Raw genomic sequence first — 12,654 nt, 5'->3', positions numbered from 1 at the left:
AACTTGACAAGACATGTTTATATAGTAATTGAGATATATTTATCTTGTAAAGTTTTTGAAGCCATTTTGTTTTAGATTTCTAAGTGTCATAATTCACCCCCTCTTTTAGGACGTCACCGTTCCTCACACACACTCTCCTCTCATGGCATGCTCTAGCCTCCCTTCCTTACACGGCTTCTTATGTCGATGTCCGCACAGACGACACCATCTATTGGGGGCATGAAACGTTCCCCAGACAGAGCATAGAAAGAGCCTCCGCCAATGGTGGAAGCCCAAGCTTGGAGATGATCAATGAGTCAAGAGGAAAGGAAGAGAGAGAGAAAGTTTGTGAAAAAATGAGTGAATCAATTGCCCCCTCTCTTGCACGCCCCTTGGGGGTACGTTTTATAGAGAGAATGGGCAGTAAAAATTATCATCATGTTTATAAGGTTATGTTACAATCATGCACGTGTGAGGCTGTTTTTTTTTTTTTGTTATTTGCTTCTCTAACATGAGTATATCAATTTGAGAATTATAGTCGCTATAGTATACTGTTGTACATCGTCGGGGTATGTATGACTGGGATATTTTCCTCAACAACAGCATGGATTGCCGAGTGGCATTTTATGGCATGCAATTGAGATAAGACCTGAGAATAGCATGCTCGCTGTGACAAGTGAAGCGGCATACATGAACTGCTAAATAGAGGCCCTCCTAGAAAGAACTCTACTACTCCTCCAAAAGTACTCTTTCCAAAATGTGAAGGGTTATCAAGCGACGGTTACCGGAGCAATTTGGTTATCTTCAAGTTGCAAACAAAAAGATTAAAACAACATCAATATCTTAAAGCTCTATAATTGCAAGTCACTATAACTTCTTTCCTCATAGGCGTTACGATAAGCCACTCTTGTAAAAAGAAAGTAAAAAAAAAAGTTCTTTTATGCAGCACTCTACCCTTTTGCGATTCACAAAAGGCAAAATTTTGACGTACGCGGCGGCGCCTTTCCGCACTGCCCAACGTACGACAGGCTCCGTAGTTTGACGTGATGTACGTTAGGTAATTAGGTTCTTGCACCTCATGATGTATTATTTCTAGTCACCAACTATATAAATAGCTCCATCATTACGACGTGCAACCGAGCTGGAGCTTCGTCAATCTCCGGGGTTTCTTCAGCAGAGAGCTCGGCTACGTGGACTGCAATTATTATAAACCGGCAATCCAATCATATCTAAACACCCTACGTCACTCTCCATCATATCATTCACAACTTTCAATTGCCTGCCTGCCAAAACCATCGATTCCAATGGTTTCCCGAAGGGCAACATGCCCTACACGTACGCCCACCAATGCAAACACATCTGATCATGTCTTGTGTTAGCAGATCAGTGCTGTGGATTCCATGTTCTCGCCTGCCCTCACTGAAAGGTGGGCCCTGTCTGGCCAGAAGGACTTCCAGGGCCGGGCTGCCAGTGGAGGGCGAGGGAGTCCGGAAATAAAATACTTTGCTAGATTCAAAGTAGTACTTGAAATGGTTCCAACATTATAATAGGTCCCAGTGGTTTCAGGCGTTTATAATGGAGCTGGAGGAGCTTATATATTCAGATAAACCTTTGTGCTCCTCCAATGGTTGCGCCTTGCGTCACACTCTCGCAAGCAGGCGGTTTCTTATGGCTCCGATGATAGTTTAAGGCATTTTGAGAGGCAATCGTGTCCTTTTGAATCTGGAAGAATCCATCATCCAAAGGAACAGTCCAAACTAGCTGCGTGAGAGTGCCACTGGGGTCTATAAATTAACCAACTGCATAATGTCGCTTTATTAACTTAGCTAACTGCATGATGTCACATAATTACCGATCTACTACTGAGTTGATAGTATGTCGATGAGTCCCTGTGCTGTAGCTTCGATCGATAACTTCAGTTCGTCAGTTGGTGTTAGCTCTCAAAAGCAGTAATATTATTAGTTCAAGAAAAGCTTCTGTTGGGTATCTGAAACCGTATCTGAAACCATTGACACTGAGACATATATATATAGCCATGATGAGTGTCCGAGTCCTGACTTCTGAATGTATAATCAAGGTTTCCTCCTATGGACACTGTGGAGCAAATTGCAGTGCATAGTTTAATCCTAGGCAACTTGGTGCTCCAATATTGTCAGTTTGAACAATTGCAGAAACCATGAATTGACTTGTTCATAGCAAGTCAAGTTGCACTCCAAGCATAAAAAAACTGGGTATGATTGGCGCTTTATAACGAAACAGGGGGCGGAGCAAGCAAGGGTTGAAATGCTCAGCCACTGAATCTAGTGATTTATCTGGTGTGGACGTACTGAAGCCAAGAACTTTTAAGTTTGCCAAAAACAGCGAGTAAAGAATGATCTCTGACATATGGAGGTCCAGTCAAGGTTCACCTACCGTACGTACGTCAGTACCAGAAACGGTATATATACCTCTTGCAACTGATAATAGGGTGGCGATAAGTTGTCATCAACTCGCAAGCCATGACTCAGCTACAACTAGGATTCAAGGAAGATATATGGTTTCGGCGTAGCTGTCACAAAATTGTCTAGAACTAATCAGCATGCACTGAGGTGCAACTCAGATGAACACGAAAATCGAAGCACCTAATATTTGATGTCGTAATTAACCTAGAATAATCAGCACTCACTAAGGTATAATTAAAAGCAATTAATCTCAAGAAGTGAACAAAGATAAAGGGTTTGATATCTCACACCCTCGCTACTAAGATCTGGCAACCTCACTTTCTTGCTACGATCGGTCTCGCAACCTACTTCCAGATACCAGCTACCTTGAGCACCTCCGTCCAATTCAAGGTTCCTTCTGCAAAAGCAACAGCCTGTTCGGAACATGTTCTTCAACTTCTCGATCCACCAATCAGGTCGTTGCATGCTCTCTCGAATCAACCCTGTCCTTGAATCACTGGCACCGCATCGCGAAAACGCAACTTCCAGTAGCCACGCCTCAAGCTTCCTTGAAGAATCTGAAGGCTGAAAGGACCCGGATCAGAGCTGATGAACTCATCAACATGTGAAAGTTTCCCGTACACACGTTGTTGAGACCTTGGCAGTAATCTTCAAGTCGCAAGCAAACCAAACAGACCCCGTCCATTGTCAGCCACCAGCAACCTGCTTAATGGAGTAGCTGACGATCAGGAAGGGCCAATCATTGACACCGATTCTCCGCGCATCCGTGTTGACCCGGCCGAGCCACTAACCTCGCGCCGATTGGACGGGAGCACGAGGAAGAAGAAGAAGAGCACAGGCTCGATGGATCTCCCTCTTGAATTGACGAGGAAAAAAATGGCATTGATAAACTCGCCGAAAGCGGCCGGCGGCCTCGTCCGCTTCCGCCCCAACTCCCACCCGCTGACGACGAACGATCCCCCCCCCCCCACCACACCAGCACTGACATCACCACCACCAACCCGGACAGCGGAGTCGGCCTCGCCGGCTTCCCCACCGCAGCGGTCGGCCTCGCCGGCTTCCCCACCGCAGCGGAGGGGAGCAACACGTGGCTACACACTGGCAGGTCTGGTGGAGGCGCGGGGAGCGGGGCCCACCTGAGTAACCAGGAATCCGACGGGGAGATTCACTGCCATGCGGGGTGGGATTCCGGGGGCCGCGTCCCTGTCGGTGGGGGTGCGTGGGGGCCTCGGACGGTGGCGGGTTAATTTAATCAAGGGGCGCCTCGGGCGCGTGAGCAGCACGGGGAGAGGGGCCTCGACGCGCGGCGGTTACGGCGAACCAAACCGAAACGGGAGGCCGAGCCGAGCCGAGCCGAGCCGGGAATGTGGCCTCGAGCGGCTCTGCCAATCAAAGAACCGCATCAGTCCAATCAGACCTTTGATGCGACAAAGACTGTGACTGTGAGAGGGAGAGGGCACGCAATTATTTGCTCCGCCACCATAATTGGGATGCCTCATAAGTTTGGACATTTGTCGTGTAATATTTCTGTTTTCTTTTACTTGTTGTTTAGTATATTGATACATCTTAATAAATATGATTGACTATTATTTTTAACAATTACTTCTTATTAAATGTTAATAAAAATTAGATTACGTCAAAATATTTTTGATGACAAACTCACTGCTATCATTTTTATATAACAAATTCTAATAGTTTTATGTATATTAGTGGTCAAAGTTTTCAAATTTTGACTACACGTATTCCATAATGATATCTATTTAATAATGGTGATAATAAACGGTTAGCCTATGAGGCAAGTAATTTCTTTTAAAAAAGCATGTAATATTTCAAGATCATCTGAAAAAATTACTTTCTTCAGTAAAAAAAATATATATATTGAGGTTATGCATAGTCAACATGTTTAAACTTTTATCATCGAAAGCTTTCTGAAAAGTTCAATTGAACTTTTCAAAACGGTATGACTAGCTTTGTCTTAAAATGTAGCTTAACGATAAAAGAAACTTTGCTATCATTAACATCCATTCTATACTAGTAACTAATGGTCAATAGTGTATTAGTGTCATATCAATGTACAAAACAGCGCTCTTGTGTGATTGGAGTGAGTAGCATGGACGAGGGACATATCTTTACATAGGGGAAATATAACTCTGTAATGTGATACGTACTTATAATCTATCTCGGCTATCATCTCTCTCAACTTATACTTATTTATCTGTTGATTTTCTTATCTATCTCATAATTTTATCACATATCCTTTCAATACGAATCTTAATACAAATAAACGGTTTTGATAGACCGTATGTGTGTACCACATTGTGGAATTTCCCCTCCCCCTCTCCTAGTTTTTGCAGATCTTTATACAAACTTCTTCGAGACTTTTCTTTTTACAAACAGCATGCCATCTTTTCACACTTTGCTTGTTTTTCAAACCCCATTACTAATTTTTGTGAGTGGTAAGCACCCATTTTGGCCTCAAATAGGAGGTTTGTTCGGCTTCATGAAGTAGGCCATGAAACCACGGGCTCTGGTGCCATTTTCTTTTCTCCAACTCAAATTTTATCGTATGAGGTTTATATTATGGTACCCCCAAGTTAAGGGTTATCATATGTGCACCCTCGAAATTTCTTTTTCTCATTTTCTCAATATATAAAGCTTTTCGATAGGCCCTAGGCGTGGACCTGCCACTGAAGTAGAAGAAATTTTATATAATCGAACTTCACACGAACATGGCACCACGGTGGGGAAAAAAACACCAACTAGTTGTTTAGTCAGATTTCGCTTCGCGGCATTAGCATGCATGGTTGCGGATTCCATATGTTCCCCATCTATCTATGGTTACTAAATTTGTCACGCAATATACACTAGTTTCATCGCACATGTCCTTCTCATGGAAGAATAAACCATAAATGAAACATAAGAGATGTGCGTATGTTACTCATCATAATCATCTGTATAAACTAACAACTGTATATATATTTTACGCACGTAAAATCAATCTAGGATATAGCAATCTAAAGAAATAAAAGAATATAACATAACAAAGAGATATTTGCATATCAGGTTTTTTTAAAATAAATATGCGTGTTTACCAAAAAGTGAGCACAATCATTATTAGTATCTTGATTCGTGGGCGGAGAGATTAAAAATATTTTTGGAAGGAGAAACAGGATCCAACTTTGCACCATAATTATTTGATTAACTCAAGTGGACAGTGAAGATGGATCGTTCTAATCTGCCATAATTCATCTATTTTATAGGAATATAGAAGTATAGATGTAGATTCCTCCATGCCATGTTTAATTCAAAGGTATCTGCCAAGAATCCATATGCATCCATTCAGCCGCTGGAATCCATATGCATCCATGCAATGCTCCAAAGATTCCATGCATGTCTATTTTATTTTATTTGCTGAGACTTGAAACTTAGGTCGTGTTTGTTTGAGCTTCTGTTTTTGAGCTTCTCTGAAAAGCAGTGTTTTTGGCTTTTCTGAAAAGCTATTTTTGGAAATAGGTTGTTGGCTTCTACAATGGATTTTTGACTTCTCAGCACATAGCTTCTCAGAGAAGCACATCTCAGCGAGCTTCTCAGCTTTAGTTCATTTTTCTCAGAAACAGGCTTCTGGCTTCTCCAGAATCTCGTTTGTTCTGGCTTCTAGCTTCTGGCTTCTGCCAGTAGCAGAAGCAGTTTCAGAAGCAACAAACAAACACAGCCTTAACACAACTAAACATAAGGCAAGTGGACACAGAGAGACAATAATAATAACCATGGCCCACTCCAGAAGAATCTGGCTACCAACCAAACCAATTCTAGTGCTCGTCCTTGGTGATTTGTGGAAAAGGATCTCCAAAATGAGAGGGCCCAAGAAATGCAACTTGTGCACGTAATGCTTTAGCCAATCGCGTGATCGTGTCGCTGCAGAGGACCTTTTCCAACGCAGCTCATAACCTCTACTTTTTGTTGAAAGGGATGAGATGAGGAGGAGAGCTGGTCCAGCTCTCGTGGTTCTGTTCACTCGCGCATCCGCTTTGTTGCATAGTTTGTGCCGCTTTCACAGCTTGTTTCAAAGATTTTGATTTTCAAATCCTGCATAGTTGACAATGTGTCATGAATGGACTAAGATTCGATGCTTGTTGAATTAATCTATACTTCTCAAATCAAGCGTGATGTACGTTGCAGTTGTTAGTCGCGTCTTAAACTTTTGATTGTTTCAGTTCTATGACTAATGGCTACCTAACCGGTGGGAGATAAACCTTTGGTGCTAGAAATATTTTATTCAATTTACAAACAATTAGTAGAATATATATATATATATATAGGAAAACTAGTATGTACTCTGGGTGTATGTACTCTCACCTCTCATATATATATACGCGTCTTCGTGGCATATATAACCCGATACATATAGTACAATCTACAAACAATTAGTAGAATTATCAAGATGTTAAAGCAAACTCAACTGCGTCAAACTTTTGTTGCGAACTAGCTAACACTTGCAATGCAAAAGTTTCTCGAACACTAGCTTACACATTCTTGCGAGTTGCGAGTTCGATGCAATTGCTATATCTGCTATTTATCGAAGGTAATAAACAGCGCCAGCCCAACAAGTCTTGTCCTTTGCAAGGACACGGCGAGCTGCTAAAAATATCGCCATCAAAATTCCCCTCCAGACCTACAAGGTGCTGTCACGATTGTTCAAAAGCAACCACCGGCGAGGAGGGCGGAAAATCCACCAAGGTGGGGCCCCGGGTAACGTAGCCCAACTAAACGCAGACCACACATACGGCCCGAGCCGCTAGCCGAATAGCTAGCTGTTCACATCGGCTCGAGCCGCCTAGCCGACTGGAGCCAGGTGCGCGCGTGGGAAAAGCGCCGTCATGTGACGTCGCGGCCGCCCGCTCGCACGAACCCCTCTCCCCATAATACTCCGTCAGCCTGAGGCCACACAGCTCTCGCTCCCCTGTCGCATAATAAAATAATATCTCTCTCTCTCTCTCTCTCTGCGGATTCCACCATTGAGATGGCAAGGTGATTCCCTGGTTTCTCCCTCCTCCGGCTCTGTTTCGTTGCTGCGATTTCCGTTCGATGTTGCTCTGCTCTGCCCGCGATTCTCTTCCAGTTCGTTTCCTTAGTTTGCTTGTTCAGCCGTAGTCCGTTAGGCATAGAAACCTTGGCCGGGCATACATGCGTAGCTTTCGCGGGTGAGTCCTCGATCCTGACCTCTGGTTCGAGGTTTTTGAGGTTTCTGTCATGGGTGCCTGTGATTAGGGGATCCATGTGCGGTTCATTCAGATCTGCCCTGCGTGCCATCCCTGCTCCCGCTCTTCTTGTTTGATTACTAGAATTTTGCGTGATTTTTGTGGGTTGGTCGAGGGCTATGCTGCGGGAGAGGAGTCGTGTGTCAAGGCTTTTCGGGCTCTTAAAAATTCTCCAGGTTTTGGTATGTTCTGCAAAGCTTCATATTTGTGTGATTTGAGCCAGATGAGATGAGTCTTTGGCAACATGAATTTCTTTCTTCTTCTTTTTTTGCCTGTTAGATAAAGATAGGCGAGATAATTGCCATGTAGTCCACTGAAGTTTATGTGAGACGGTTTTCCATTTCAATTTCTTTCTGAAACGGAGAATCTTTTGCTCTGTTCCGTGTCGAGTCTGACAACATATTCACTACTCTTTTTCTACGGCATCAGTACGGTTGTTATTTTTCCACTTCCAATGATTTTCAGAGTACAAGTCTTACGCAGGGGCGAAGCCAGCCTCGGAGGGATGGGGTGCATGTCTCTTTACTGTTTATCGGAGCTACATTATTTACCGTTCATCAGGGCTAATTTTACTAATACTTTTGAATGGAGGGGGTGCATGTGCACCACAGTCATGAACGTGGCTCCGCCACTGGTCTTACGTAGTAGGTAAAATACTAAACCTACCTAGAACTTCGAATTTAGCAGGAATTTCAGAAGAATTTTGCGGCAATCAGTATGATTCTCGCATGCTTCTACGAAATTCCCACGTACTAGACAGGGTCTGATTTGTTTTCTGGGGACGCGGAATAAGTTTTGCTGAATCGAACCGATTCGCGTGCCCCTGGTATTAATTTCCACGGCTATTGGAATGCTTGTATCGTCGAGTCGGGCTCTTCCTATTGCACTAGAAAATTTGCTCATAGAGATAGAGTCATAGTTATGAGTGCTGACCTAGCTGTTTTTAAGGAATTTTCTTGTACGATTGTAGACATAGGTATGACCTGAACAAACCTAAATTATGTAGCTCTACAAGAAGGTATCATCACTGATTCATGAATAATTATGCATTAAGTTAGTTGAAATCCATGAGATTTTCTCAAAATAGTTAGCATAACCTATCATGATTGATAGTAAGAAAATCTAACTTGTCCAGCCAAGATGTCAACGTATCTTCTTCTGGAGAACAGAAGTTGTTAGCATACCTATTGTGCAAGCTCTCATTCTCAAGTAATCATGGTGCTTTTTATTGATTTTTGGCTCAGACGCATGTTATGTTTGTACTAAATATCTATTTTGGTCATCCAAACTAACACCGAAAGTACATTATGATTGGATAAAGAAAAATCATCTACCAAACATAATTAGAATACTTAGATCCATTTTGTTTTACTTTGCCATTTACCTTGAATTAGTGTAATTTGCCAACAAAATATAGGACCAATCATAAAAAAAGTCCTGGTCAATGTTCTTCATGTTATGATTGGTCTTATGTCTACTATTTACTGCTCTCCTTGTGCTGGGTTAGCTTTTCTCAATAGCACTGTTATGAATGTTATTGTAGCACCAAATCTACTTTATCTTCAGTTAGTTATTTGAAAAGATTAGATAGCATTTAGGAGATAAGTTTGATATGTTAGGATTTGAGTTGATTTGTTTAGAGATAAGTTTGGTAGGAGATAAGTTAGGAGTTAGATTGAATTAAGATTACTTAGAGATAAGTTAGAAGTTAGAATTAATTTAGGATTGTAATTTCCCCTCTCTATATAAAGGAGTAATTGCACATCATTGTAATCAAATAAACAAGAATTAATCTAAGCCTCTCTCAATATTCTAAGTCTCTCTTATCTATAGTCTAATATCTCTCTTAGTAGCCGACGCCGTCCGGCTATCCTCTCGGCGGATGTTTGCCCCTAATGATCATAGGATCATCACAAGCAGTAATATAGTTGTTTCTTCTATAGTTCCATGGTTAAGTTCAATTGCATGGCCTGGTGGTTGATGTGATCAATAAATAATAGCAATAATTATAAATTGTTGAAATTGAGGCCCGTTTGAAACGCAAGAATTTCATGGGATTCCCACAAGGAATCATACTGTTTTCTGTGAATTTTTTGCATTCCAACACAGGGACTCAATTTTCTATAGGACAAAATCTCAAACTTGTTTCCACTCTTTGTTGCAGTGTTGTTGTAATCTGAAGTTTGTACTGGCACATAGCACTTGAACTTCCACTGCTTCGTCTTGACGATCAACTGTCAGTGAACATCGCTATATCAGATGGTTTAGTCTGTCAGAGTTCAAGTACCTCCTGAATCATAATCTCTTACTGAAGCCATACTGTAATGGACAGGGCGGACACATCGGGCTTTGTTAGTGGTGGATCAAATGGGACTTCGCTGCTGCTGATATTTTTTCACTTCGTCTACTCTACAATGCACATATAAGAGATCAGCAAACCCCTGACCTCCCTGTCCAGAGATACTCTCCTCATTGTTGTTGTTCTTCCACCACCTCTGGTGTATTAGTAAAGTACATAGCCTAGATAAATAACGGTTTTGCGGGCATGGTGCACCGCGGAAACCAGCCTCTTATGGATAATTCTGCGGTGTTAATGGGGCTCTCAGTGCCAACCTACACCGCAGGCAGCCATGGTCAGAGTCAGATAACGTTTGGCCTAGACCATCTGGGTTCAGCAGTGGACAATAGCTGCAGCCATGGCCAGAGAGGTTCGAGGAGATCGAGTCATACACCTGCACAAGATGATGGATGCAGATTAGTCCTTGGACTTGGTCCGACGCCGGAGGTTCACTCAGCTGATCACCAGCCTGCCGGAGCAGACAAGTCGAGAGCACCTGTGACCTTGTTTGGCCGGAGCTTCTCCTTCACTGATCCAGGGATGCTGAGCCTTGGGACTCATCAGAAGAATAATGCTGGAACTATGCTTGCCGGAAACACCATATCCTTCTCCACTGTTGATGAGGGCTCGACGTCGGCGAGGAGGAGCTCCGGCGGCTACATGCCATCCTTGCTCTTCGCACCTCGGCCCAGCTTTTCATTTGCTGAAGAACCACAGGATTTGCTAGATCACACGGACAACACTAATGATAGTACTGTCCGTGATCAGCATCGTCTTCGGCTCAGCCCTGAACCTTCAGAGGCTTCGTTTGGCGTGAGCTCTGACGTTGTCACGGTGGCTAGCAACCCTGGACAGCAGGCTCAGCGCCGGCATCCCAAGAAGTGCAGGTTCAAAGGGTGCTCAAAGGGCGCGCGAGGCGCGTCAGGTTTGTGCATTGCCCATGGTGGCGGGCAGAGGTGCCAGAAGCCCGGCTGTCACAAGGGCGCCGAGAGCCGCACGGCCTACTGCAAGGCCCACGGCGGGGGCCGCCGGTGCCTGCAGCTCGGCTGCACCAAGAGCGCAGAAGGGAAGACGGATCACTGCATCGCCCATGGCGGCGGCCGCCGGTGCGGCTATGCTGGCTGTCCTAAAGCAGCACGGGGCAAGTCCGGGCGGTGCATCAAGCACGGTGGAGGGAAGCGGTGCTCCGTCGAGGGCTGCATCAGGAGCGCCGAGGGAAGGGTCGGGATGTGCATCTCCCACGGCGGCGGCCGCCGGTGCCAGTACCCTGACTGCCGCAAGGGCGCGCAGGGAAGCACGCTGTACTGCAAGGCGCACGGCGGCGGCAAGCGGTGCGTCTTTGAGGGCTGCGCCAAGGGCGCGGAGGGCAGCACTCCGTTGTGCAAGGCGCACGGCGGCGGCAAGCGGTGCATGTACGAGGGCGGCGACGTGTGCCCGAAGAGCGTCCACGGCGGCACCGACTTCTGCGTGGCGCACGGCGGCGGGAAGCGGTGCGCGGTGCCCGGGTGCACCAAGAGCGCGCGCGGGCGCACGGACCACTGCGTGAAGCACGGCGGCGGCAAGCGGTGTAGGGTCGATGGGTGCGGCAAGAGCGCGCAGGGGAGCACCGAGTACTGCAAGGCCCACGGCGGCGGCAAGCGGTGCATCTTCGGCGCGGGATGCGAGAAGTTCGCGCGCGGCAGGAGCGGCCTTTGTGCCGCGCACGGCACGCTGGTAGCCTCGCAGCAGCAGCAGCAGCGCCGCGGCGGCGGCGGAAGTATGATCGGGCCGGGCCTCTTCCACGGCGTCGTGCGGTCCGCCAGCGCCGTAAACATGAACAACGAGTACTCGTCATCGGGCGTGAGCGCGGTGTCTGACTGCGACGGCTCGCCCGTGGCGGGGACGAGGAGGCAGGAGCTGATCCCTCCACAGGTGCTGGTCCCCCACTCTATGAAGTCCTCGCCGCCGGCCGTGTCGCCACCGGAGAGGAGCAGAGAGGGAGGGGTGGTGGCTATCCCCGAGGGAAGGGTGCACGGCGGTGGCCTCCTGTCGTTGCTTGGTGGGAGCTTCAGGAACGTCGACGCCGACAAGCTCTGATGCAGGGGAGGCTCGATTTCTACCTCTACAGCTCTTCTTCCAAAAAAGGGAAAAATGATATATTTCTTTTTATAGCTGTTAGATTGGCTGTTTATAAAGGATGTTCTTGTTTGCATATCTAGCTTGTATGGCGAAATGTAGGTAAATTTTGGTGTCATCAAGGCTCAAGACATGAATGTGTCTGGGGTCTTTATATTGTTGAATCAATTCGTGGCAGGTCCGATTGCTTTTGGGACGATAAAGCTTTTAGGCTGCAGTTGTTGTGGACAATAAGATCAAAGTGTAATAATCAAAACTTTACCTCTGCTACGCTCTGCTGAATTATCTAGCTGATGATTCTCAGGAACCAGTTATGTTATGCTGGAGATGAATGTGTGTGTGTGTGATGGGCAATATATAGTCTTCTTGATGTGAGCTGTGCCGCTGTGGCACTTGTTGAGACTAAGATAGTTACACTGTCTGTTTGGCATCTGTTCTCGTCGGAAATGTTGATTCTTTGCATTGTCATCTGAACCTCACACCAAAATTTCTAGCACCGAGTAGCACTGACAGTGAGCTCCTG

General features: G+C 45.4%; 1 protein-coding gene across 4 annotated transcripts; it reads left to right on the top strand.

Annotated features, from left to right (window-relative positions):
- Positions 1–7,312: 7,312 nt before the first annotated feature.
- Positions 7,313–12,506, top strand: LOC133921901 (uncharacterized). Of its 4 annotated transcripts, none has more exons than XM_062366989.1 (3): positions 7,313–7,448; positions 9,843–9,914; positions 10,011–12,506. In XM_062366989.1, the coding sequence occupies exon 3, from the start codon at positions 10,224–10,226 to the stop codon at positions 12,090–12,092; it is 1,869 nt and encodes a 622-aa protein (XP_062222973.1). In that variant the 5' UTR covers positions 7,313–7,448; positions 9,843–9,914; positions 10,011–10,223; the 3' UTR covers positions 12,093–12,506. The 4 variants fall into 4 exon arrangements, with proteins under 4 accessions (XP_062222973.1, XP_062222972.1, XP_062222975.1 ...); XM_062366990.1 differs by lacking the exon at positions 7,313–7,448 and adding an exon at positions 7,464–8,326; XM_062366988.1 differs by having other exon boundaries at positions 9,843–12,506.
- Positions 12,507–12,654: the final 148 nt, after the last annotated feature.

Source organism: Phragmites australis, chromosome 6, assembly GCF_958298935.1.
Source record: "Phragmites australis chromosome 6, lpPhrAust1.1, whole genome shotgun sequence".
Classification (NCBI taxonomy): domain Eukaryota; kingdom Viridiplantae; phylum Streptophyta; class Magnoliopsida; order Poales; family Poaceae; genus Phragmites; species Phragmites australis.
Note: the sequence above shows the minus strand (reverse complement) of the source record. Positions and strands in the feature narration are given on the sequence as shown.